This window comes from Phasianus colchicus, chromosome 12 (genome assembly GCF_987193195.1).
Source record: "Phasianus colchicus chromosome 12, bPhaCol1.hap1.1, whole genome shotgun sequence".
Taxonomy (NCBI): Eukaryota; Metazoa; Chordata; class Aves; order Galliformes; family Phasianidae; genus Phasianus; species Phasianus colchicus.
Window position 1 is genome coordinate 17882897 of NC_143447.1, and position 27055 is coordinate 17909951.

Below are 27055 nucleotides of genomic sequence, written 5' to 3' on the forward strand. Positions count from 1 at the left end.
GTCAGTCAGTCTATTGAACACAGTTGTGGAGTTATTCTGTAGGATTACAGATACTGGTTTGGGAAAAGAGAATCTGCTTCTCACAGTTCTGGCTTGAATGAAACAAGACTTGAAGATTTGGGGGTTCTCAGCATTATGGTAATCTTTAAAAGCCTTTTCTTTTGAATGAGTTGGACAAAAACTAGAATTTGCTCTATCAGATCATGTGTTTTTAATAGAAGGCAATCCTGAAACCATAAATAATAGTAGAGTAAGGGACAGAATTTAAACAAGCTTTGCAAGCTCTAGTTACAATGACAAACAGTTCCACCCTTGCATGTCATTTTTACAAATGTTTTCTTTCCCCAGTGTCTTTTAATCTAACTATAGTTTGCCTTGCAACAAGTTACAGCTGTATAAATATCCTTGTTTTGTTTTCTGTGATGTGAAGTGGATGAACTGGATTGATCTGGATCACAGACGTGCCAGGATGGAAAGCAGTTGCAGATATTTTCAAATTATTTACATTTGGCAGCTAAGCAACGAGACAAATAGACAATATGCATGACACCTGCCAAACTGACTGTGACACCCTGTGTCCTACACGAGGGCACGGATTTCCTCATGCAATGGCATGCATCAAGTGTTTTCTTGGGCAGCACCTTAACACATGAGAGAACATGGGCACTCAGTACAAGCAGTCCACAGTGCATGTGATATGCACATCTGTGTGACAGGAGATGTACTGTTCTCTGTTTTCACTGTACCAGAAGTGCCCCAAGGACACCCTCCTGAAGCTTTGATATTTGTCTAAAAGCATGAAAACTTGGATTGCGTGTGGCCAGGATTAACAAGGGACAGGATATAGTCTGTAATCTGAAGGAGTCAAATGTGAAATGCTCCATGTAAACAGTCCCAACTGGCAACTGGCCCTGCCAAAATTAAAACAGATGTCTAGGGAGGAGCACTGAACCAGTACAAGCATTTGGTGATAACTGGCATTCAGACTAACCTCCCAGGCTGCCAGGCAACCATAAGCCAGTGGCAGAGTCTTGTATTTAATTAACCGCCATGGATTTGTTGGTTTTTGTGTTAGTTTTATGGTTTTTTAACATCTTCATAAGTATTTTACCATCTGCAGCCTGCTGTAATAAGGCGTAGCATTGCTTAATTATGCATCTTTGCATAGCCACATCCATTTGTTTGAAACCTGACAATACTATGCTGTGATTCTATACCTCCAGTGCAGTATTGCATGCTGAGCACGTACTGGTCAGAAGTGCTGTGGGGTCCTGCACATCTTCCCAGCACGTGACCTCTGTGCTTATGAAGTGATGTCTCCTGCCAGTTCAGAGAACCAGAAGATGCTGCGGTGCTACTGGTCTTTGAGGTCCTTGAAAGATGATTCTATTTTTAAAAACAGAACGTAGTGGAACTGCACTGCACTAAGTTATCCCAGTAGTAGGGATCTTTGTGGCCTTTCATGCAGTGGATAATGAAGAATTGGCACGGTAATAGTGAAGTCACTACTGCCTGCTTTCTTTTTGTGTTTGACAGATTGACCAAAAACAGTTTGATAAGATCCTGGAGCTGATAGAAAGTGGGAAGAAAGAAGGTGCTAAGCTGGAGTGTGGTGGTCTTGCCATTGAAGACAGAGGCCTGTTTATAAAACCCACTGTGTTTTCAGAGGTCACTGACAACATGCGTATCGCCAAAGAAGAGGTACAGTACAAGTCATCTGAACCTTTAAATGTATTTTCTCCTGTGAAGGGGAAGATGGCTGTAGAAAAGATGTATGGGCACAGTTTGAAGTGAAAACCTGGAAGGAGAATAGAAATCTCATATACTAACACGGTATCCTAAAAACAGTAAAATCTGTACTCTGCTAATAGAGTATCTGCAAGGTGAGGGTGGGGTTGTGAGGGGAGGAAAAGAGCAGCACAGACAAAAAGATTGTCAAAATACTTTAGCAGCGTTTTGTCTTTTTGCACTATTAACGGGATGTCTGTTTGCCAGCCATTTCTAATGCATTGCTGCTTTTCCTCATTTTATTGTGTTTCCCCAAAGGAAAACAATAGCCTTGTGAGTGTACTCACTGTGCAGTAACAAATCCGTGGTGGGTAACACTGCCCTAAAGCTTTCAAATCTCATTTCCAAACCACTTGATGTAACACAGAGTATAAGCAAATGCCTCACCTAGATACAGCTGCTATAAATAGTGGTGTTAGTGGTTTCTGACAGAATCCATGACTTTAAAGCTCAGTAATAATAACTGAGATGGTGTTAGGCTGGAGAAATTCTGTGTTGTCTTTGCCCCATAGTTGGAAAGGTTTCCTGAACACAGACTCTGCTGCTCTGTACAGACTGTGCTGTGTGCTCATCTGCACCTCCTGCTGAATGGACTTGAAATTGCTCAGCACTATTACAGGCTGATCCCAAATGACAGAGGAGAGTACAACGGGTGTTCTTGCTCCACAGCTTAGTAAAAAGGAGCTGCTTTATAGTAGGAAAGTGGAATAAGAACTCCAGGATGTGCAGCTGGTGAGGAGGGAAGGAAGGACCCAAATGCTACACTGCCACTGAAGACCATTTTTCAATTAGTGTTAGCGTCTGAAATAATCTCAGATTCACTTCCCATGGTGAAATTCCCTGAGACTGACTATTTTTTTTCCAAAAAATATGGTTGAAGCCAGCAAAATGCAGATCTAACAGTCTGTCTTCCATTATTCATATACAAAAAAAATTGAACAAGTTGCACGTAATTAGATCCTGTGATATTCCTTTGAAATGTAGTTAATTTACTTTTCATCGTGTTCCCCAGTGGAAAATAAGTTAATGCTGAAGTCCAACTGGCCCTCCAAGGAACCTGGGGAAGATATCAGTCAGTCTGGGCATGAGTTGCATTCTAAAAATAGATGGAAAGAAAAGCTGAAAATCCCATGACAGGCCTTTTTTGTAATGAACTGACTCCAAATCCCAAGCTGTGATTCATGAGGCTTATCCAGTTTCGTTCATATGTGGTTTACTTGCAAATACGTGTTTTTTTTACCTAGGAACAAGGTTCCACACCTTACCTAGAAACAGTTCAACACCTGGATCTTCCAAAAGGAAAAAATGGCTTAGGAACACTTGTATGTGCCTAAAGACCAGGCACATTCCTGGACTGGCCCTCAGGCTGGCACATGTGAGACTTTCTCTCACTTTTGGTGAAGGATTATTGTATTGCAAGGCTATGCCAGCCAGAATGGTGCCTAAGTTCAGCACTGTGCTTGATGGAGGACTCCATCCCAGAAATGGGAAGTTAGTGTGTGCTGGCAGCTTTTATACTGACAACTTGTGATGCCAAGTTTTTGGTCAAGCACATCCTTCAGAAATGCACTGCATGCAAATTAACTGCATACACTGGCAAAAGGGAAGTCAAAGAAAACTTGCAATGTTTGGAATACACTAATTGCTTTTTGACTTTTTGAAACTTGTCCAGATCTAACTCTGCTTATTTTGATTTTTGTAGCTCATCTGTTAGTTGTGGCTTTTGGCATTCATTAACCACCACAGCACATCACTGTATTTTCTTTTAATTCAGTTTAATTAGTAGTTTTTAAGAGGGTCTTCTAGTGAATTCTTGAAGGCTACAAAATGTATATAATGTTTCAATTATATTATCCAAACAGAGCTTCTGATTGCTTCAAAATTACCATGAATAGGAAAGGCTTTCTTATGCTAATATTTAATTGATGTGCAGATTTTTGGGCCAGTTCAGCCTATTATGAAGTTCAAGAGTATAGAAGAGGTCATAAGAAGAGCCAACAATACTGAGTATGGACTCACAGCTGCAGTGTTCACAAAGAACCTGGACAGAGCATTGACATTAGCTTCTGCTTTGCAGTCGGGAACTGTCTGGTAAGCAGGATGGAATATGAGTTTAACCTGGTGTTTTGTTTGCTGGGAATGAGGAGAGCTGTATAATTTGGAAACCTGTGTAAGTGCTGGAGGTCACATTCATGAGTCTCTTTAATTCTTGATATTTTGCTCGAAAGCAATGTCCATTTATCAGACTGAAGTGGTGAAGACCAGACATTCTGGCATAAAATAGTATATTTGTTAATTCAGTAATTCTTCACTTCTGGATAACTCAGAAAATGAAGGGGTTTTACCAAGTTGCACCAGATATGATGTCTTCCAAAACCATGTGTGTAGAAAAAACGCAGCTCATGATTTTAAGGCAGCATCACAAGGGGTCTTGCACAAAGGAGTATGGGCAGTAGATGGCATCATACCACTGTTGGAAAGATATGTAGATATTTTTGCTTACAATGTTTCTTAAATTGAAACAATTTTAAAGATGGAATACTGATTTGTGGTTTTTTTTCCCAATGAAGACAGGAATATTGATCTGGTGTCTAATTTTATGCGTGCAGAGGAATGATTTCAGAAATTTGTGCCAGAAGAATCTACCTCTTTGAAAAATACATAAAAAACAAGATCAGAGAATCATAAATTGCTCAGGTTGGAAAAGACTTTAAGGATCATCGGGTCCAACCACAACCTAACCATACTACCCTAACTAGCAACCCTTTGCTAAAGCTTTGAAGGAGACATGTGCTGTACATACATGAAGGTGCAGTCCTACAGCACCAAAGCATACCTAGTTCTCTTCAGTCATTTCATCTCACTGAGTTGCTGAGGAAGTATCTGCAATAGCTCTTTCTACCCAGTGCTTATTAGAACTGGGTAGAAGAACTTCACTACAACACAAGTGTCTAATGCAGGCCAACTTTTTCTCTGTACCTGGAAGTGGGTGGTGAGCATTTAAACACGTTTACTCCAAAAGCTGTCTATTTTAGAATCACAGAATGACTTGGATGGGAAGGAACCTTAAGGATCATTTAGTTCCAACATCATGTTGGAATTAAATTAGGAGCTAGGCTGGGCTTTCAGTTACCTTTAAGCACAATTCTAACCATAAAATCCAGCTCAAGCATGGATGTCTGAGATATTAGAGACTAGGAAGTTGAGACACGAGGCAGACTCAGAGCACCACTCAAATGTCTTCTCTTTCTGTAGCAAAATAAGATTATATTGCTAAAATCTGTTTTCTCAAGCAAATGAACTGTTTGAAAAGAAAACCAAAAGCCTTTTTTTTAATATATATAACATTGTTGTTGTCATCACCTTGCTTCTCCTTGCTGTCGTCTTTTTACAACTGATGTTCTCATTGTAGGATCAACTGTTACAATGCTCTGTATGCACAGGCTCCTTTTGGTGGCTTTAAAATGTCAGGAAATGGCAGAGAACTGTAAGTTTTGCTCAGTATTTTATTTGTAAATTGTAAATGCAGTAATTATTGTGACTTGGTGATAATATTGTTGAATTTTCCTGTAAACTTATGCTTCCAGTGTGCTCTGCAGGTTGGTGCTGGGCCAGTGCAGCATGGATTAACAGCACAGCTATGGGGGCATGAGCAGTGCCTTCAGGATCACCTTTACCTGCTTTGTAAAATCTTAATGACAGTCAATTCCACTTGCAAGCCTTTTTGCTTACTGGTGTGGTTATTTTTTCTATGACTTATCAGAATAGCATTCAGTTTTCACTAGTCTGAGAGTCATAAGATGTCATCTTGTGAGTTACTGTGGCCAGAAGCATTCAAAGCTTCTTCTGTGACAGTGTAGTTGTATGTATGTGAATGTTTGCCATGATTATTAGAGACAGTGAGCCAAAATGATATCTTGTGCAAGTTCACATCTTGTTTTAGTGACCTACAGCAGTACCTACAGCAACTGTTGATCTGTGCCTATGATGCACTTGTGCAGAAACCTCTTAAGGAAGTGCACACAATTACTTGTCCCTTTCTCTCTCTTCTTTTCCAGTGGTGAATATGCTTTGGCAGAATATACTGAAGTGAAAACAGTCACCATTAAACTGTCCCAGAAGAGTCCATGAAAACAGGAGGCCTAAAAATGCTGACATTCTGAATGTGACACACTGGGGACGTGTTCAGAGCAAGTGGGAGGGGAGGGGTAGGAAAGAAAATGGAAATGCCTAACTTAATTCCTCTAGAATCACTGAATCTACTGGACTCCATTTTGTCAACTGGCTCTCTGAAAACTGATTTAACTGACCCTACTGGCAGCATAGCACACACTTGTGCTGCACAAGTCCCTGGCTTAACACTCATCTGCTACCTGTGTCTAAAATATTCCTCAGTCACAGTGCTAGCAGGACATCTGCTTTCAAACTGTACCCCTAAAGGACCTGAACATCATTGGCATGTTAAAGAGACTTCTGGTACCATTAGCAATTAGTTGATTGTTAAACTTCTTCAGATGCACTTGGGTTTCACTTGGCATAAATGGACTTGTGTGATAAGGCTAATACAACTGACGTTGATGGAGTTTGTGTGAAGACTGCAGCTGGAGTTTTAGATGGGAGTGCAAGCTTTCAAGGAAGGATCTGTAAAGAAATGGTTTTTTGTAAGAGCTATCTTGGTCTCTCTAATTATACATGCATCTTCCATTCTGGTGATATTCTAGCCCTGAATGAAATTGATGGGAGTTTCTTAGAGGACTCCTTTGGGGCCAGCGTGTCACTTGACAGAGCTAGACTTTAAAATGTCCTTTGAACCTGATGTTTTGGTGTGCACAATCATACATGCTGTAAATGCAAGTTACAGGCTTGTTAGCTCTTCTGGCTCCCACTGAGTCACAATTGTATCTCATACCTTCACTATAGCACTTTTTGCAAGAGGATTTTGCACTGTACTTACCGTGATGATACAAAGTTGAATTCTAAACATGTAGCATGATAGATACCCCATGGAAAACACCCTATACCACTCCTTCTGAGAGGGAGCAGGAGAGCTGCAAGAGGCTGTCCTCCTCTCTCGCTGTAACTGTGTGAACATCTCTTCATTTTCTTGAGCCAGAGCTATCATTGTGAGAGTAAAACTTATGAGTTCTTCTCACTGCTTCTTTATCCTTTGTGAATGTAGCTTAAAATGGATTTCTGGAAGTACAGTATAAAAAGGCAGGTGCTCCTAAGCCCATACCGAATGTTAAGCATGTAGGTGTACAAATGAGTTAGCCTGGAATGAACTATGGCTGGACTTAAATGTGTCAGCACTTTGCAGTAAGTGTTGTCATCTTGTAGCTGTTCCTTCACCGAGGAATAAACTGCCACAAATTGTCTATGGCTTACAGTTGTGTGAGCATGCATTTCCATGAAAAGCATCCATGGAGTGGCTGTCACACCAAGTTCATGCCTTAGAATCTCCTGCAGTCATTTCTTTGCATGCCCAGATGTTGCTTACTACAAGGTTAATGAAAAGCCATCTGCTGTCCTCAGTGCCTGGCTTCATTACTTTCCTGATTCTGTACTGGAGAACCACTTACAAATATATGAGAAGCTCCGTGTCTACAGGAGCTCCAAGTAAGCAGGATTTAGTGGTGTCAGCTGATTAGGAAGTTCACCTGATCTTGTTAGGCTCATCCTCTGAAAGCAGAGCGATGCAGGTTCCTTATGGAACATGGGCAGTTCTCCATGGAGCACTGGTGAAGACTGTTGCTTGGAGTTTTTCTGGATGTCAGGGCTTGAAGCAGAAATGAAGGTCTAACTTCTGTTCTGTGATACAAGCAAGATCTTAACCAGTAACTTCTGTGATCAGAGAGGTAGCTGTCAGTAACGAGTTCAATTGCATGAGTGGATGTTTTTCAGAAGGAGGAAGGAAGGTGGGCGATGGTAAGTTAAGGAAAAAGTTTGCATGAACCTAAACTTCCTTATTAGTTTGCACTTCAACACTGCTTAATTACTTAAACGACATACCTCCAACAGCTGTGTACATCTAAGTGCCTGTCCTCCCATGGTGGTGTGAGATGGCACATCTCCCCATCCAACAAAGGAAGTGTCCACCCTTACCCCACAAAAGGCCAAATGGGAACATTGTAAATAAGCTTCTATTTTTGTAATACACTTAAAGCTCAAACGTCTTCTCAGACAAACGTTTTACTTTTGCCTACCAGATGATTTACTGGGGCTGCAGTCAGGCAGGATGGAGGTAAGGCAAACAGTAGAAGGCTGGTTATCCTGATGTATCTCTGTATTCACTTTTGATTAGCAGTGGTCAATACTGAAATCATTTGAAGTTCTTACAGTCCTAATATTTTGGCTTTATATGTATAATATATATTTCAACTTCTTTTTTTTCCCATATCAAGTTTTGTAAGTCAGTGTATCTCTTATTGTATAAATCAGGGTTTGACTCTACACACTGAATTTTCTAAATTATATAACACTAGACACTAACTTTAAAACAACCCCTTAGAGGGTATATATTCTTTCATTGCACAGTAAGGCTTTCATGAAATACTACTTTATAAAAAAAAAAGAAAAAAAAAAACAACAAAACTATATTTATAAATTAGGATACAGTTAATCTAATGTATTTTTATAGCCAAGGGTACATGAAAATGCTATGTTTAAACTTCTTGTATATATTTAGACTATGGGTATCTTTTTGTAATAGTTCCTGTTCCTAATAAATGTTTAACTTTGTGAAATGGTTTCTGCATGCTGCATGGCTCAAAGTAAGAAGGAGGAGTGGGAAACTTTCCTTGCCTGTACACTGGAAGGAGTTAAGGCTTCACGCTTGTGGAACAGAATAGCACTGTGCTGTTGGTTGCAGGGGGTTCTTCTGAGAACAGCCTGGTGTCTGTTTCCCCATACAGAAGAGTTTTCCCCATACAGAAATGTGCACTGGGCTCACAAGATGTGATTTCCAAGATGTGCAGCAGGGCTGAACGTGGAGCATCTGCTTGTGTGTACGTGGGGGTTCTGTATCGTGCTGGGGAACTGTGGAGGATTCACAACTTGGATTCACTTCTGCAATTGGTGAAGAATTGTGCGCTCTAAAAAAGGCAAGGGAAACCAAGTGCTGAAGTGTGGTCAGCTTTACAAATAAAAGCTGGGTTGGGTGGCTGTTAGCTCACCCTCTGAGCAGTCTCTCTTGGAAGCTGTGCCACTTGCAGTAAGCGGAGAGGGGAGGAGAACTGCAGCTGCCAAGGGCAAACAGAGCTTCTTCCAGTGCAAAGTGGGATGGATCCTTTATGCCTTCTGAAATGGGCCTCAGATGGAGAAATCTGAAGGCACTGTGGCCCATGCTGCCAGATGGGCTTCCTGAAATCCTCTTGAGACACAGCCACTGTTGTACAACTGCCCCATAATGAAACATTCCTGTCTTATCTCCCTTATGTGCAGAGGAGACAGAGCAGGAACATACCATCATTTTTAGTGCTCTTTGCATCTGATCACAGAATCATCAAATGGCCTGGGTTGAAAAGGACCTCAAAAATCATGTAGTTTCAGCCCCCCTGCCACAGGAAGGGTCACCAACCACTAGACCAGGTGAAAATAGATACAAACACCTACCATCTCCCTACACACACTGAGCCAAATCCCATCGATTTTCCACTTGGTAATGGCATCACTCAGGAGCTCTGTGGCCAAACATGAGAAGGGAGAAGCATGGAGATAAAAAGGGATTGTTGTGAGTGATGTAAGCAATGGAGTTATGAGTAAAGCCAGGAAGAGCGGGATGAGATTTGGAAAAGGAAAAAAAGGTGGAGTGAAGAAATTCATGCTAAGGGAAGTTATGGTCTCTTTCAAAACAAAGGGGAAAAATGTGATTTTAGATTTTATTCTTTTTTCCAAACAATGGTGAAAAAAAAAAAAAAAAAAAAAAAAAGTGTAAGAAGGGTCTGTAGAAGAACCAGAGTGTGAGGCATAAAAGACAGCAGACACGATAGAAGGAGCAGAGGGTGCCCAACAGGTGGCTGCAGCCAGACGCAGATTAATGGACATCCGAACACACTTGAAAGCACCTGTGAAGATCTTCTCTGCGTCTCCTTAATCGCAGCGAGAAAAGCACTGCAGAACAAACCTGAGGCAGCAGCAGCCACGGATATGGCTTTTCCCATCCTCAAGAGCCGCATCTCTTGATTTGGTCCAAGGAAGGATCTGTGCGCGTCGTTCAAGGGAGCGTTATGAATAAACAAAAGGCACGCCGAAATGCCTCCCCTTAGTGAGGTACGTTGGGTAGGGAAGATACAGCCGGACTATCGCGCAGTCAAAGCCGGTGCGGCCCCAGGCGGTGCGGGGCGCTGCGGTGGGCAGGGATGCGCGCACCGCCCGTGTTGGCTGCGGCGCCCGGCGGGAGGCAGGGGGCGATGCTGCTGTGTTTTTCCTGAGAGGAGCAGCCTTTAGAAAACAGATCTCGGGTTGGGCCGGCCGTCGGGCACAAATCCGAGCAGCAAAGCACCCGCACGGCTGAGAGATGGCGGTGCGGCCCCTCCGCCTCCGGTGTATTTCAGGAAGAAAAAGAACGCGCAAAAACTAAAGCGGTGTAAGCACGAGTAGGGCGAACCCAGGCAGAGGGCGGACACCAAACGATGGGTGTGGGGAACGAGCCCGGCAGAGGGGCAGCCCCGCGGTCCTCGCCGTGCCCCGCGGCGGGGAAGGGCGCTGAGGGGCGTCCCGAGCAGCCAGCGGGGTTCCGGGCGAGACGCGGCCCCGACCGCGCCCTGACCGCGGCTCCCGGGCGGGCCCAGCCGCGGCCGGTGGCGGAGGAGGCGCCGCGCGGCTGCTCCGCTCCTTTTCCTTTCTTCCTCCCTCCGCCTCCCGCGCAGCGCAGCCGGCCGGCGCCGGAGGAGGAGGAGGAGGCGGTGGCAGCGGAGAGCCGCCAGCCCCGGGACGCAGGAGGTACGGCTGCCCGTACCACAGCGCAGCACCGGCTGCGGGGCGGGTGGAGCGGTGTGCGTGTGCGTGGGGGGGCTTTTCTATGCCGAGAGAAGCGGGGAACGAGCTTCGGAAAGAAAGTTGGGAGCGAAGTTGCGGAGCGAGCGGGGGCGGCGGGCGCTGCGTGTGCGCGGGGCGGCGGCGGAGCGGGGGCTGTGCGGGGCGGCACCGCGCTGTCATCCCGCGCCGCTTCAGCCTGCCCGGGAGTTTGGGGGCAACGTGGGGTTCGCGTTGCTGTCTGGGATCGATGGTCCCGCTTCCTGGTGAGTTGTACGCACCGGGTGCCTCCTCGCTCTCCGTCGTGCGATCTGCCGTGCTTTTTTTGCCGTGGTTGTTCCCTCAGGGGCTCCGCTTCACCGAAACGCGGTGATGGAGAGTCAGGAGAGGCGTTGGGAATACGCGTGATGGGGTTGCAGCCCTCCCCCAGCTGTGTTCTCGTGCTCGTTCTCCCGTGTGGCGTTCTGCGGAGCTCAGAGGACCCACACGGCGCCGTTTTTCCGGGAGTTCTCTCTCCCTGCATCAAATCGAGACGTGGTATTTGCACGTGTTACAGTTGGGTGCATCTTGCTTAAGGTAAAAGCGCTGTGGGGGTGTTTTTAGTAGACACAGAAGCCCCGAAATACGGAAATAGAGCGGTGCACTGACAGCTCAATGCTTGCTGCCATAGCTGCAGCTAAAGGGAACTGATGATCGAAATTGTGCTATTGCTTTTCCTTTTGCTGTATGTGAAGAACATCTGTTCATCCCCTCCGTGTGAAAGTTTCCAAACTCAGCCCCTTACAGGTGCCTGACTTGCACTCTGATGTTTGGAGGCCACGATGCTGGGCTGTGTCTGCACACCTGTGTCCATTTGGAATTAGGGCTGCAAAACTGTTCAGCTGTTGGATGGCTGTGAAGGTGCCTGCGTGCAGCCCTCTCCCTTTTCTTGTGATCACCCAAATCATTTTTCCCACCTTTTGAGAAGCTCCCAAGTGCCAAACTGCAGCCTGTGGCTTTGCCCATTGCCCAGCGCTGAGCCAGACACACGTAGTAGGGATCATCAGAAGCTGAGTTTTGCTGTAAATGCACCTAAAACTCAAACACTTGCCTAGAAACAGCTGATGAAGCATTCAGTGATTATTTTTTTTTTTAACACTTGGTTTGTGGTTAAAGTGCTGTGTATGCAGTGAGGAAGGAGCGGGCAGCTTTTGGGTAGCGATGGTGGATCAGTGATCCCATCTCCAGCTCAGGAAGCCATCCACACACCTGGGTTCTCCTTACCAAAGCAGGAGGTGCTTTGTGTGTTTTGTTCAATGAGGGCTTCTGGTCCAAGCCTCAGCATCGCACAGCAGGCATGAGAAAATCTAATAGGGATCAAAGGTGAAAAAGGTCATTGTGTTGAATCTGAGAAGTGTTTGCAGACCGAAACTGAAAGCAGAAAATGAAGGAACGCTGGTGTCAGCTGGGCACAGACTGCAAAGTCAGCCCTTGTCTTTAATCTCTGTGGAAGAGGCACGGAAAGGGAGAAAACAGGTGTGCAGATTGGAAGAGGTGAGAAGGTAGAAATGCCACGGAGGCACCTGAGCCAGCAGCAGCCAGCATGAGAGCTCTTAAGCTCTGCCTGCGTGCAGGATGCATTTCAAGAAGCTGTTTTGAGAGCAGTGGGCTTCTCTAAAAGGAGTGGGCAGAGAAGCTGCTGTGTCTCTTTGAGCCCTCTTCTTTCTGTAGTCTCAGTGACTGCATCAGTGTTTTCCAGCTTCTCACACCAGAGCTGCAGTCGTTGTGGGTGGGAAAGGTTCTGAGGTTGCCTTTAGGATTTTTCCAGCTGCATTTCATTGTTTCAGCCCTCTGCCTTCACAGAGCTTGTGGGGAATGTGGAGCTGCACCACCCAAAGGCACGGCAGCTTTGGTGGAGGAAAACTGGGAGCAGTAGTGGAGATGTTGTTGGTTTCCCCTCTTAATTCACGCTACGCTCTTAATGAAGCTATTATGCAAATAATTGTGTTCACATTTGCATAGCGCGTTTCTTCAAAGCAGCATTTTGGCAGCTGTGTTGGAGTGCATAGGGATCCACTTCTTGTGATATCAATACCGGAATGATTAATTTGCTTTGCTGTTGATTTTCAACCAGGGTAAACGATGCTCCATCAGGACGGCGTTTGGTAGCAGCCGCTCTGCCCTGCATTTAGCTGACATTCAGCTTTGACAACGCTCAGTCGGAGGTGCTGCAGAAAGTTTGCTCTGTTGGATCTTCACCACTGAGACCCAGAATGTACTGGTGCGTGGGGACGGAGGAATCTGCTGTTTCCAGAGAGAGCAACATGGAGCCACAGGACGGTAATGGGGCGACCGCTTCTCTTCCTGCACAGATGGGGAGCGGGAGGTTTCAGGAGAGTCACAGAATCATAGAACGGCCTGGGTTGGAAAGGACCACAATGATCATCTAGTTTCAACCCCCTGCTATGTGCAGGGTCGCCAACCAGCAGATCAGGCTTCCTGGAGAACTCGCCTTGCAATGAGCGTTGGTTGCACGAAAGATCCATCAGTGCACTGAGCCTTATTAGAAAGTCTTGATTATTAGAGCCATGTTAGAAAGGCTGCAGTTCAGAGCAAGGAGTTTTACTTGCAAGGAGAGCGATGTTGGGTTGTTTGTGTGGTAAGAATAGATTTCTTGGAAGAGAAGTTTTTTCTCAAGGCCCGTGGGATTAGTCAATATGTGCATCGTGTCTCGGCAGCTCCTAAATATGTTTTAAAGGATCTGTGCTTTTTCAGCATGTGAATGCAAATATGTTCCCAGACGCTGTGGCAGTGTGTATTCGGGGTAGGAGAGCTGCTAAAATCAGAGCATCGCTTCCCAGGCTGAACGGGTGCTGCTCCAGTTCTGCTGTCAGCTTCAGGGACTGCAGTGATGTAGTGCTGGGGCGGATGGGGAGCTCTGCGTTTATGTAATATAATAGATCTGTGGGTGGAAATGTCTCTGTAGGAAGGGGACATATGCTTCAGGTTGTTTCCTTTTTGTTACTTTTTTTTTCCCTTTTTTTTTTTTTTTTTAATAATTTTGGCCTATTTTTCTCCCTGGAACCCTCAGTTCCCGGGCACTGCTGCCCTTCTCTGAGCCAAAACCCAGCTTTATTTCTGCATGGTGGAACAGCCTTCTGCTCATTGTGTAACGGTGTTCCCCCCCTTGCAACAAATGCTTCATTAGGAGGCAGCATCTGCGTGCTGCGTGTGGGATGAAGGTGTGTTTGACGCTTTGTACTGAGTAAGCAGGCTTCGATAGGAGCTAATGTATTTGCAGCCCTATTTTGGGTTTTATCAGCAACGATGAAGCAAGACCTGATACTTGATTCAGAGTCCTCCTCCTCTTGCTTGAAGACATTCCTCACCAGCGTCACAGGGAGCTCTGGGAATTCTTCCCTTCCTCCGTATGTATTCTGCTTGTTCCTTAAGCCTTAATTTGTCTAGTTTGGTTAATTAGCACTGCGCCTTTCTGTAATACTCAATAACGGAATGTTTCTGATTATCTTTAAAATAGTTGACTTCTGTCACCTGCATTTCTCTCTGGAGGAAATATCTCCAATTGAATAGTGAGCGATGTGAAGCATCCTTCATGAGGGTTTTAATCTAAGTGTTAAGAACTGCTAATGCTTTTATTCTGCAGTGGTGATTTGACAAGTTTTTCTTGCTGTTTAAAGATACAGCAAATAAGCAAATCAGTGTGCGAGCGAATAATGAGAAAAGGGCACGTGTGAATTTCTGCACTGGGAATTCAGTTCTTCTTCTGAGAACTTTCCTATGTCTTTCTGTTATGTAAATGCAGTCGGTTAAACTGGAGGCACACAGATCTCATCGGTATAACTCTTCTGCTCTGACGTGCGTGGATTATTTCATTTGATGAGCAGTGCTGGAGTAGTGGCAGAGCCATCCCAGGAGAGCAGAAGATGTGTGCTGCCTGCTCCGATTGCTCTTTGTGAGCATACCGTATGTTTGAACTCATTTTTGTTTGGGGATTCTTTGGGTCCTGCCAAGAATAATTGTCATTATCTAGCTGGCCCGCTGGCTGGTCCTCGTTCTGCCTTTGGATCCTGTTATACAACTTGAATGCAGGAATGCAGTGACTCACTCAGCTTCCACTATTGAATCTATTGTTTACACGCATCTATTATCAACCTGGATGCAGCCTCCTGCTGCCATCGGCTGGGAACTGCAGGGAAGGGGAGCGAGGTCACAGATATTTAATGCTGAGGACCCCATTTGTGCCCAAAATTCGGGCAGGATGTGTGGGTATATATAAGCAGGTTGTATATACAGCCCATCCCTTGACTGTATGAAAGCCTTAAGGCTTTAGGGCTTTTTATCCCTGACAGCTCTGCGTTTGGTCAGATCTTCACAAACCTGCAGCATCCCTGACTCAAACAAGCAAATGTAACATATGATAAGGTGAGCACACCTTGCTGCACCCACACCTCCCTCTGCTATTCCACGTGGCTGCAGCAGGATCCTGCCTGCATCCCAGCCTGCATCCCAGCTTCCCACCAGCAGCTGTGGTCCTCAACCAAACCCGAGCAGCCTCAAGGATGCTGCTGGGCTCCTCCTGTGGCTGCAGTGTGGAGTGATGCTCCCTTTTTGGAGCAATTCAAACCTAGCTGCTTCTCTCTGGATTTGTTTGTGTAATCTGAATGAAAAAAGAGAGAAGGCCAGCAGAGGTACGGGGTGGCTGCAGGCTCTCCTGAAGCAGTGTGGCTTTATTTGAACTGAGCTGAAGAGCTCTGTGTAATACAGTGGAAGTGGCATAATGTGGTTCTGGTAGGAAATACAAAGGAAGCCTATAGAGATTTTACAGCTAGCATTTAATTCTCATACGAGTTTGTAGGAAACAGGTCAGAGAAAGTGTAGAAAAGCAATAATTGTCTTCTGAAATGCAAAAGGTTTTGTTGGAGGGCTCATCTCTCTCTCACTGAGAATCCTCATCAGAGTCCCAGGGTGTTTGTGTGCATTCTGTGTGCTGGAACTGGATTACCTTTCAGACACAGCAGAGGGTGTCTCTTCTCTCTGCTAAATCTGGACATGAGTACTGATGAGGTGTGCTGGATCATAACGTGGGTTGTGTCACACAGTGTGGGACAGTGGTGCCAGTGCTTCCCAAATGCCACAGGGTTTTGTGCTTGGTCTAAAAGAAGGGAACTTTGGTGGTGATGCAGCGGCCCTCCAGCAATGGTGAGAAGAGCTTTGCTGGGAGAGCTGAAAGGCCATTCAGACAGGAAGCACTGCTCTACCAACCCTGTAATTCTACATGGGAAGTTTCACAAGGGATTGAATGGCGACAGCTCAGGGTTAAGTAATAGAGAATTAGGATGTGTTTGAAACTGACTGTCCCCCTGGGACAATGTCTTCTTGCAGCATCACCTGGGTCTGCTGCAGCAGTGTGGGAGCAAGGAGGAGCAGGAGGATATCTGGGATGCGTGCAGAGCATTGAGACCTGCAAAGCCTGCTGGCTGCTTGAGCTTCTGTACAGCAAGCACTGTGGGCTCCCTGTTTTTCTTCCTGCTTGTTAAGCTGTGAGTTAATTTGAGTCCAAAAAGTTGAATTGAAAGTATTCTTACAAGCGAAAAAACACAACAACAGGGGGAGGCAAAAAATAGATCAGGTATTGATGTGAGCTGGTCTTACTAATGCCCTGCAGAAGGAGAAGTAGGAAATGCTGTGCAGGAATAGGAAGTACGCTGGTGAAGTGGCAATAGGCTTGTATTTTTAAACACATTTAAATACACACTTCATACAGAAGTGGTGAAATCTCACAAGGGACCAAATGCTGATGCAGAAGGGCAGCCTGCAGCTGAAAGCTCGTGTGGTGCAGCCTGCTCTGCTAGCAGCCTGTAGCACAGCCACGTGTCACACCAAAATGGCAATGAATGCAGGGATGTGTACAATTAGGTGCCCAACTTAAGATGCTCTGAACTGATTTTTCAGCATCTGGATGCTGTTCTTCAGGAACGTCTTCTGGGGGATGTTTCTTATTTTGAATCAGAGGCATCTGAAAAAGCTGTTTGCTTTGGGAAATGGGTTCTTGTGCTCACGGATGCTGTGCCAGCCTGGAGTTGAGGGGGTGTAAAGGAGCACTGAGTGGTGGCAGCTCCAGGTTTCTCCCAGTGATTGCTGTGACTTCAGGGCTGCAGCAAGAAGGAAAGCATTGCTGGGAACACCAGTGGTGTGGCACAGACCTTGGGAAGCCACCTGGGCAGAGTCCAGCCTGAAAGACAGCTTGAATTACAGGCAGTAGTGGAACACTGATCTTTATCTGAGCAGTGCGTGGCTTTATCTGTTGCTTTACAGCTTTATTTTTCCAACTTCCAGTTAAAATTTACCAACTGTGCGTTACACTGACATGGAACTGAAGGCAGCTCTGTCAAAACGCCAAGAAAAAAAAGCAAAGATAGAGTGATAAGGGAAGAAAATCCTTTGCACTTAAAACCTGTGTGCAGGAGCTCCCTATCTATGGCTGTGTTGCTGTCAGGTGAGGTTGGCACTGTGGTCATGGCCTGAACTGTTGTACTGTGTTTCAGTGGGAAAAAGCAATTGATAGCATTCACACCGAGTCAGTCTTTACCAGGCCTGTAATTGATTTATTGTTTTGCCAGTGATGCTGCAGGTAATTTCAAACTTGCATTAAAGAAAGTGCTATGATTTTATTTTATTATTTTCCCATCCTCTCTGAAGCCTTTGGGGGCCTTATCTAAAACCCATTAAGTCTCTGTGCTGATATAACTGGCTCTGGGCCCAACCTGCAGGAATCCTTAGAGCATTAAGGCTGCTGTTTGTTTGATTTCCATCTGTCTGATCAATAACAGGGCTGCCAGGGCTGTGCGTGGCAGGAGGCAGCTAAGAGAGGGAATGTTTGCATGGTAGATGAGGGTGTTGAAACTCCTTTATTAGGTCCCATCCTGGATTTTAAATGGAGATCACGGAATCATAGAATGGCTTGGGTTGGAAGGGACCTCAAGGATCGTCAAGCTTCACCTCCCTGCTGCATGCAGGGCTGCCAGCCTTCACCTTTAATACTAGAGCAGGCTGCCCAGGGCTCCATCCAACTTGGCCTTGAACACCTCCAGGGATGGAGCATCCACAGCCTCTCTGGGCAGCCTGTTAGGAAGGGAATGAAATATCCTAACCCTTAATCAGAGTCTGTACTCTCATTAACAGGTCAGCCATTGCTTCTTTGCATGGTTAGGTAAAACCTCAGCAGAGCCCTTTCATTTGGGTGCTGGTTGTTTCACCACAACTGTGTGTTCGTGAAGACCTTTCCCCTTCAAAGAGCTCTCCTGCAGTCAGAGGGGATCTCTGGTGGGAGCTGCAAAGTGTTTTAAATTCCTCCCTAATGCTCCAAATGTGGCAAGCATGAAGGCTGGCATTTAGGCACTGCTGGGACGGCTCTGTCTCGCTCTCTCTGCTGCTCCTTTCCTGTGCGTAGCTGAAAATCATGGAAAAAGAACAAACCGAAGCAGTGATTCAAAGGAGAAGTCGGGATAAATTTAGCTCAAATATTCTCGGTATGTTTGTGGTCACTGTGGAAATTACATCACTGCTTGCTTTAATGATCAGAATATCGCTTGGAAAGCTGGCACGGCTACCCAGGAGGAGCTCAGCAGGCAATCTTTTAAAAGCATTTCTGCCTTTGGAACTGCCCCACCTGCGTTTAGTTGGTTTGGGGGTTGTCTGTTGTATTCCCACCTTGGGTGAGGAGTGGTTTGACTGCAGGTTGTTGCTCCTTCACCGAAAAGCTGCCGCGCTCTGCAGTGTGATTATCTGCTTCACACTGAAATCCCATCTAGGGAGTAGGACTCAAGTGGAGTGCTGATAATTGCTGAAGACCAGACCTCCTCCTGCATGTCTTCATCTTTCACATCAAAGAGCCTTTGAAAAAGCTTTTATTTTTGCATCAAACAGGAACGTTTTAATTTATTTTTTAAACACTAAATGGACAGGATCCCTTTTCAGATCTCAGATGTAGCTTGCAAAACAGAAGAGCCATCCCTCCTTAAGTTGGCTTGTAATCACGGTTGCAGTTCTCCAATGCACTGCACCTGGGATCTGTCAAGCAATGACAGAGCAAAAGCTATTAAATAAAAGTCATTTGGGAAAGGTTCTCCAATATCGTGGGTCTGAGTTCCCCATATGTTGGTGGGAAGGGGATGAAACATCCTCGCCTGGTTTTGCCCTCTCTGCTTTGGAGCAGCCATCTGAAAACGCTGTGAGCTGCAGCAGGTTCACAGCACTGCCTTCATTTAAGCACAGCATCCTTGGCTTTCCTGTGCTGAAATGAGAGCTGATGTTCCCACAAGGGAAGACAAGAAGGGAATATTTCCCCTTTCCCCCACTCTCTGCTAATGCAGGCACTTCTGCCACTCTGGGGTTCTGCCACTTGCTATGGAAAGGCTTTTTCTGGTAGCCCCTGTTAAATTTTTGGCAGCACGTCATCACACAGCTTGACTCGCAACCAGCGCTGCTTTGGCCGACAGCAGAGACCCTTCCATCAAAGCTCTCTCTTCTGTTCCAGACACAGCTGCTAAAGTAATATTCCCTCCTTGATATTTTCTCCTGGAAAACTCAGGATCTGTTCTTGCTGACATGGAAGCCACAGCAAATCCAATAGAAGCTGGAGCAGAGGCTCGCTTTCTCACTTATTGTTTCTTTCTTTTCTCTTCTAGAATATCACATTCATATCATTTCTCTGGTGTCCTTCCCAGCTCTGCTCTTTCCTTCGCTCTGCTGTTGCCTGTTCATCTCTCTTGATGCCAGCCACATCCCATGCAATGATTGCACTTCCAGTTCAACTAATCTGGAGTTGCTGTCTTTGTGATGAGAGGTGGGGGCAGCAAAGAGTGAAGTGTTTAGTTAGAAAACAATTAAAGAAGCACGACAAATTACGTACTGACCTTGGATCTCATGGTGTGGGGTATTTCCACCCTCATTTACCTTGCAGGGACTTTTCCCTTAGATTTATCTCCATTCCCCCAGATCTACCAGCTTGTTTCATGAACACCCTTCCTTCCTACCAAGTTCCTTCCAAGCAGTCTTTGTTACACCCATCCGTGTCTGATGGCTGGGTTCAGTTCTGTGCATGCATGAAGGAGGAATTTTTTCACACAGAGGGTGGTGAGGCACTGGAACAGGTTGCCCAAGGAGGCTGTGGATGCTCCATCCCTGGAGGCATTCAAGGCCAGGCTGTATGTGGCTCTGGGCAGCCTGGTCTGGAGTTTGGCAGCCCTGCATGTAGCAGGGGGTTGAAACTGGATGAGCATTGTTGTCCTTTTCAACCCAGGCCATTCTATGATGATTCTATGAATTTGGAACATGGCTGTAGGACAGGCAGGGCTGAGGGCCCATGTCCTGCTGTCACCCTCCTCAACCTTATGCAAGGCATATTTTCAATGAGTTACTCATCTGTTCCTTTTGCTTTTTCTAGAGGACTGTTCCAAAGCCTCATTTCTCCAACTCTTCGTACTTTCTTCTAATTGGCAGCTGAAATGTATTCATACCCAGCACACAAATAGCTCTCCTCCTTTCCTGATGTCTCCCTCCGGGTGTATTTATAAACGACGTTCCCATCTCTATCCAGCCTTCATTTTTCCATCCTCAACCAACCAAGCTCGTTTCATTTGTGACCTTGTAACTAGGCAGAGCATTTCTCTCATTAATCTTCTTCACCTCTTCCAGATTCTCCTAGAATGTGATAAACTGGAGTTGTGCAAAGTATTTTCACGTATTTTTTTAATGTTGCTACTCCTTTTTTTTTCCCTCTTTTCAGGCCAGTCTTTCCAAAATCTTTAAATATCCAGGTTCTGTAAGAGACCTTGCAGGTGACAGCAGCTGCTCAGGACCTCTGTCATGTGATGGAGGGATGGAGAATTGGGTTTGCAGATGAGGCCCAGGGGGTCAGAATGGAGCAGCGATTTGCTCCATCCCACCACTGTCATCACTGTTCTCTCAGCACTATTCTTTTTAGAAGAATATTGAGCAAATGAGTTGTCTGAAAGCAAGAAAACAGTTACGCATGGGAATTTTTCCATTCTGATGAAAGTTTCAAAAGAAGCCAAGGTTATCTGTGAAAATGTACTTTGTGAAGTTGCAGTTGGGAATTCAGTCCTGATTTGGTTTCATTGTTATATTATTTGATGCAGTTGGACAGCAATAGCCTTGCTGGAGATACCTTTCGTGATTTGATGTTCCTCTCTTCCCAGCCATGCCTGAAAATGGACACAGACAAAATCCAAAAGCATAGTTTTATTTCTGCATGTTTCATGTCTGTCTTCCAGTTTAAAGTTTGGAAAGGAAGAGTGGCATAGCTGGCCTTTGCATACAAAAGCATACATTGGAATGACTCATGTAGGACTGGAACCTACAGCTGGGGCCAGAAGACGAAAATAGAAACTTTCACATAGGGTTGAGTCATTTCTGTTTTCGATAGGGCGGTCGTCACTTTGCCACGAATGCTTTGAGCATTCCTCCTGTTAGAAGGGACACTGGTGAGGCCTGGCATCTGTCCTCAGGTGAGAGGGCAAAGCCATGGTCCTCACTGATGAGGGAATGCCTGGTTCCCTTTGGTGAACCCCCAGTTAGTGCAGAGTTGATCAGTGCAGGAGGGTTTGCTCTGGCAGTCGTACCCCAGTGTTCGTTTTGTTGTGTTCTTGTTCAGCTCAATTCCGTGTCCTTTGCTTTCTGTGGCCTCTTTTCTACACCAGAGAAACAGAAATAGCCATTTCATCGGAAATTCTTAGACAAAGCAAATGATCTCCAGAGTCACGGGGATCTGGGAGGCACACGCACAGATGCAGGAACCTGCTCACATCTGGCAGAGCTCTTCACACAGCCCTTTGTCTCAGTGTACTTGGGGTATTTCTGTCCCCCTTGTTACCCTGGATGATGAAGAAGTGTTCATATAAATACATAGGAGTTTTCTGAGGTGTCTGTTGTTCGTAACTCAGTTCTGGAGCCCTGAAAAAGGCAGCAGCTCAGAGCATTTTTCTGCTTAGGACTTAATTTTTTCCTTTCAGATTTGCATGAGCAACTGTTTTTTTTTTCCTTGCATGTTAAGAGTTGTTCTAAATAGATAATTTCCATTGGGTCTGTGATAATTAGTCACTGTGCATTGCTGTACCTGAAACTGTCAGCATGCCTTTTCCAAAATCTTATGTGCTTGTTGGAAAACATTTACTGCAGATCAGCACTTAGTGTGCACGGTGTTGGCATGCAAACTCTTTTAAAATAGCACCAGTTTACTCAGGAGTAATGAAAAAGATCCCTTCAGGTCTGAACTGTTGTATTTGAAGCATTTTTGTGTGTTCATTTCTGGTTCTTTGTAGGGTTGTAAGCTTCCTTTGGAAGTAGGGAGTGTTCTGATAAGCCATGCTGTAGATGCAGGTTATATTTGTGCAATACACTCCATGTTTTCTGCTGCCTTGGCAAGCAGACCTTAGCATAAGGCCATTTCTGTAATTAGCTTAAATTGTGGGAATTTGGGTGAAAACAAACCACGTAAAATGGGCAGAAAAAGTGTGTAGGGTTCCCTCCTTGTCCTGAGAAGCTGGCATGTTTCACTCATCAAGAGGAGATGTTAGTAATGGTCAGAAGGACACAGCTCACTTCTGCCCTGGCATCTCCAGTGGGAAGCTGGATTTCCCAGGTGAGCCACCTTATTCCCCATCAGGCCCATTCACCATCAGAATTGATTGGAATATTCCCATTTTTTCCAAAATGTGAAAATGAGACAGAGAAGATCATAGGCTTTTTGTTACAGCCCCTCCTTTGCATGGTTCTGGGCCAGGTGTTGGTTATGGGGCCGTGTGGGCAGGCAGAGAAACTGGCTTCTGTGCTGGGCCAGGTCTTGGTTCATGACTATCTTTTAAGAAATGAATGAATGAAACCTTTATAAATAAATAAGGAGGGAAATGCTGTTTTGATGCGTTAGCAGATTAGACAAGGAACCCTAAAGGCATCTTTGTTTTGTGAAGCATTTTGGCTGACTTGGCTTGAATTAAAAAAAAAAAAAAAAAAAAAAAAAAAAGGTACAATATTGTGTTAAATAAACACAGGTTTAATTTTTTCTTCCTGGTTTGGGATGGGAGCAATTTTCTCAGAAATTTCAACAGGACCAAAAACCTTTTCCAACCCCACTGAATTGGAAAGCACAATGTAGGACTGATCCCTCATCCTTTGAAATGAGTGCAGGCTTCCCGTGGGCTCAGTTTGTGTGTTCAGTTTGTGGATCTGGAGTTTTTCAGAGCAATGGGAGGGGTATCAGTGTGATGCAGAGACTCTGGTTCTGCACATCAGACAGACACCCTCAACTCTGCCCCATTCTTTCCTCGCTCAGAAGTCAAAATGGCCAAAGATGAGGTTGGTGGAGGTTAGCTGTGGCCGTCTGCTGCTGTTGAGGAATTACTGACTGAGCTCAGCCCGGAAAGGCAGCCTCCTGCCCACCCCCATCCCCAGCTCCTCGCTGAACCGGAGGCTTGGATTTCACCGTAATGGGGCATAGGGATGAAAATAACTGTCAAGGCTAAAATGCAGTGGTTAATTCAGACAAAGCAGCAGCCAGCCAGCCGACGGCGTGACGCACAGTGGCCACTGCAAGAGCTGTCAGTGCTGGAGCAGAGGTGGGTGGCTGACAGTCCAAGGAATTGATAGCTTAATTGAGCATCGCTGGATGGGAGGCTGTGTTAAAGCCATCATCTTGATTTGCTTCTGTCTTTGGGAATACCTGCACAAATTATGACAAGGTCAGTAGCAGTTTTAAAGTCTTTCTGCTATTGTAAGTCTGGATTGAAGTAAGGTGTAGCTTTCTTCCCAGTTTTATCCTGTGTTAAGCATCTCGTTTATATCTTTCTCTGATAAATAAAAATATCACTCACCAAAAACACCAGTCTTATCAAAGGAACGAATGTAATACTTAGAAACTGCGAGGGGTTATGTGTCAAAGGCAGGACTGCAGCAATTTGGGACATAAAGGTAACAATAATCTATATGTGTACCGTTCAGTGATGCAGCTGTTTGCTGATTCACAGCATCACCTGCAAGCCATTACCTCCTTGCAGGTGATGGCATATTGTAAATCTAGAAATGTTGGGTCTTTCTTTCACCTGCTTTAATAACAAGGCCTGAGTCTGGAGATAACTGCATCCATCTCTGGCATTGTCATGGTGCCTTTTATTATTAATTAGACTTCATTTTATTTCGTTTCTTGCACAGTCTTCAGCATTTTTAAATTGATTCTGCTGTAGCATTTGAACAGCAATAAAATAACGCTGCTTTCTTATTGACAACCACTGTTTCCATTTTAATATGTTTGATAGAAAATTAGTCTTAGCTTTTGTGAAAGGCTGTTTGTCCAAAGGCAAACTTAAAAACTACTCCCAAAGAATTAAACGCTGGACATGCTCTTGATTTCAGAGTTAGGTGCTGCAGTGCAGGCTGGTAAGCGATGTGGCGAGTAGATGAAGAATGTGCTTCTCATTTAAGTTGATCCCTTGTTTTTCCTTTACAAACAGGGCTTGGTTTGCTCACAGTCATTAGTAGAAAGTAAGCAAAGAAACTGTGGGTCTATGGAGAATTTAAATAAACATAGAGATAAGGGGCTGAATAGTAGAGAGTAAAGCCTGTAGTCATAGCTTCATGGAAATTCAGATGTGTGTGAGAAGTGAGCCCAAGTCTTCTGCTTCAGTTCAAATTGGCTGCGTTTATCTGCTTCCCTGATGCAGCCTCTGGAGTAAGGAGGGCCATATGAGGCCATAACTTTAAAGCATCCCAGGAACTCTGATTTATGGCCAATTCAGCAAACATTCAAGGAAATCACAAGGAATTAAAGGAAGTGCGTGCACAAAAGCTTCTGGAGTCTCTAGTAGCCTTTTATTACAGAGTACCCAAGAAATATTGACACGATATCATAACTTACTATGCCATATACATTGTCAAATATTAATGTAAACCCTACTGAGCAAAGTGTGAAGCTGGTTCCTAAACCTGCTCCAACCTAATTCCAAGAATTAGGAAGACGTTATTACAGCACATTCCACGATCAATGTGAGCAGATCCTGTTAGGAAAGCCACAAAGTGTTCAGAGTAAAGAGCATGCAGTTCGTGGGGTTAAAGGTGTAGGCAGAATTTCTTTGGATTTTAGCCCAGATTTTTGCTAAAAATGACTGATACATATGCTGGCAAAATGTTATTCCCAACCTACGTGAGTGCAGTACTGATGATAGTTCAGGCATGCATCTTTTAGAAATAAAATGCTCCAGTAGAATGTACTTTTCCACTTTTTCTTCCCCTTCCGATGAGTATAAATTAAGCTTATAAATCTTGCTGCTTCTTATTTTTTCATCTGCATGTCAAAAATCAATGTATTATTTCTAAAGTCACCAGAAAATCCTCTCTGAAGTGGGTGATTTGGTTCACAAGATGCTTAGCTTTGCAGTGGATGGCTTCTGTGCTTTTTGGGAAGCTCAGAATGGTTGGCTCAGTGTTTGAAAGCTCCAGTTAACTTCTACAAAGCCACGTGGGTAGAGCTGTTGTTTGAGGGCAAGATTTCTGTCACTCTCTGACTCATCAGTTTTGCCCTTTGCAAGTTTGGAATTAGTTCAATTGCAAGGTATTTTTTCATTGAAGATCTTTCATGCCTCTGCCTCAGGTCATAGGTGGGGAGTCAGTTTACTCTGTAGAATACAACAATCAAGAAATCTTGATGACAGCTGCATGACAAACATCAAGGATGAGCAACCCTGTCTTTCTGCCAATAATATTTAAATATATCAAAGAGTAGCATTGCTCACATCATTAGATTCAATGAAGCTTTTATTGACGTTTACTTGCTGGATGTTCCTGTGCACTAATAAGTTTTGGTTAGATCGATTAAAAATTTCTGATTTGCCTGAGACAAGGTTAACATTTCGTGTTGGGACCAAAATCTGCTATCTTGAAGACTCTGATAGCTAACTCTGGGATCACATAACCTCCATGGAACAGCCATTTGTGACTGCAGAAGTGCCCAGAAGTTGGCCACAGGTGATGACCAGCCCATGTTCTCCAAGCAGTGGTTGTTGTACAAGCAGTATATTGTTATAACTACACCATTGCACTGGAAAGGACTTAAAGAATTTCTGAAGGGGTCAAAAGTGTAAGAGGAACATGATGCATCTGCCAAGTGTTTTCATGAAGCAGTCACTGGGTAAAACAGAAGCGATCTTGGTATTAGGTCTACGCCACTGAGTTCCTCCTTCCCTCACTCACAGTTGAAATATCATCTCATTTCTTCAGCTTCCACGTAGTTTGTTTGGTAATATACACTTCTTACTCACGAATTACTTAACGATGGGCAGGTTTGGAAGAGGAGGTGCAACAGCCTAGGGCTTGGCTATCTGGCCATTGTTGATGTGCTTTCCATTGCATTATAGATACTGTTACAGCAAGCTTGTGATTGACGAAGTTTTGCTAATGCAATCCACATTGCAGCTGGAGAAATGGGGTCCTCATGGTGCTCCCTGGCCCTGCTGGTTTGCTTGTCCTCACTGCACAACGGGGCTGTTTCAGAAAGAGGGGTGGAAAATGCTCCCATGAGAAAAGCTCATGTGGGAGAGGTGCCTGGAGACCTGTTTGATCAATGAGAAGGTGATGCTGGGACCTTCCAGCATGGCTTCTGATCATGAGACACTCACGTTTTACTTTCCCTGGCTGTGTTTTATATAGGAAGAAAGATGGCCCTGCTGATCCTTTGTCAGAAAGGATGTGCCTGTGTGCTTGGGATTGGTTCCAGGTGTGGCTCTTGAGTGCTAGTCTCCAAAATCAGGGTTAAGGCCAAAAGGAAATAGAACCAGTCCCTCCTTTCAGCATTTATCTTTAGGAACGAGCTTAAAATTGTCAGCTCTATCAGCCCTGCTCTGCTGCACTTCCTGCTCAGCTCTCCAGCTGTTTTGGATCTCTGATGTAAGGCATTCTTTCCTCCAAGGGGAATTCCAGCTCTTGTCTTCAGGCTCAGGATTTCATCACAGGCTGCTGAGTGCACTGAGGCTGTGTCTCAAAGTCACTGCAGTGTTTGCTTGCGTCTTTACTTAGACCAGTTCTGAATTGTCGGGTTGGAGAACACTTTTGCTTTCAAGTTCTTTTTTTTTCCATCCCCTTTAAACAGTTACCTGCACAGGAATCATTTGCATTTCCTACTTTGTTGTCTTTTGAAAAAGAGAATTAAAACATAAACAAAATATTTAGAAGTCCATTGCAGGTCTGCTCCCTGGAGCAAACACTGGATGATTTATTTTCCCATATG

General features: G+C 44.8%; 2 protein-coding genes across 7 annotated transcripts in view; both read left to right on the forward strand.

Annotated features, from left to right (window-relative positions):
* ALDH1A3 (aldehyde dehydrogenase 1 family member A3) overlaps positions 1–8531 on the forward strand; it is a 36005-nt gene extending 27474 nt beyond the window's left edge. The window contains exons 10-13 of the mRNA XM_031587811.2: positions 1537–1701; positions 3722–3879; positions 5201–5275; positions 5847–8531. Of these exons, the coding sequence (XP_031443671.1) occupies positions 1537–1701; positions 3722–3879; positions 5201–5275; positions 5847–5919 (471 nt within the window). The 3' untranslated portion in view covers positions 5920–8531. The remainder of the gene's footprint in view (positions 1–1536; positions 1702–3721; positions 3880–5200; positions 5276–5846) is intronic.
* A 1395-nt stretch (positions 8532–9926) lies between these two features.
* LRRK1 (leucine rich repeat kinase 1) overlaps positions 9927–27055 on the forward strand; it is a 70044-nt gene continuing 52915 nt past the window's right edge. The window contains exons 1-2 of one of the 6 annotated variants that reach the window (XM_031587806.2): positions 9927–10056; positions 12875–13080. In XM_031587806.2, coding sequence (XP_031443666.2) covers positions 13014–13080 — 67 coding nt within the window. In that variant the 5' untranslated portion in view covers positions 9927–10056; positions 12875–13013. The other 5 variants (XM_090149113.1, XM_031587805.2, XM_090149114.1 and 2 more) reach the window with 5 other exon arrangements.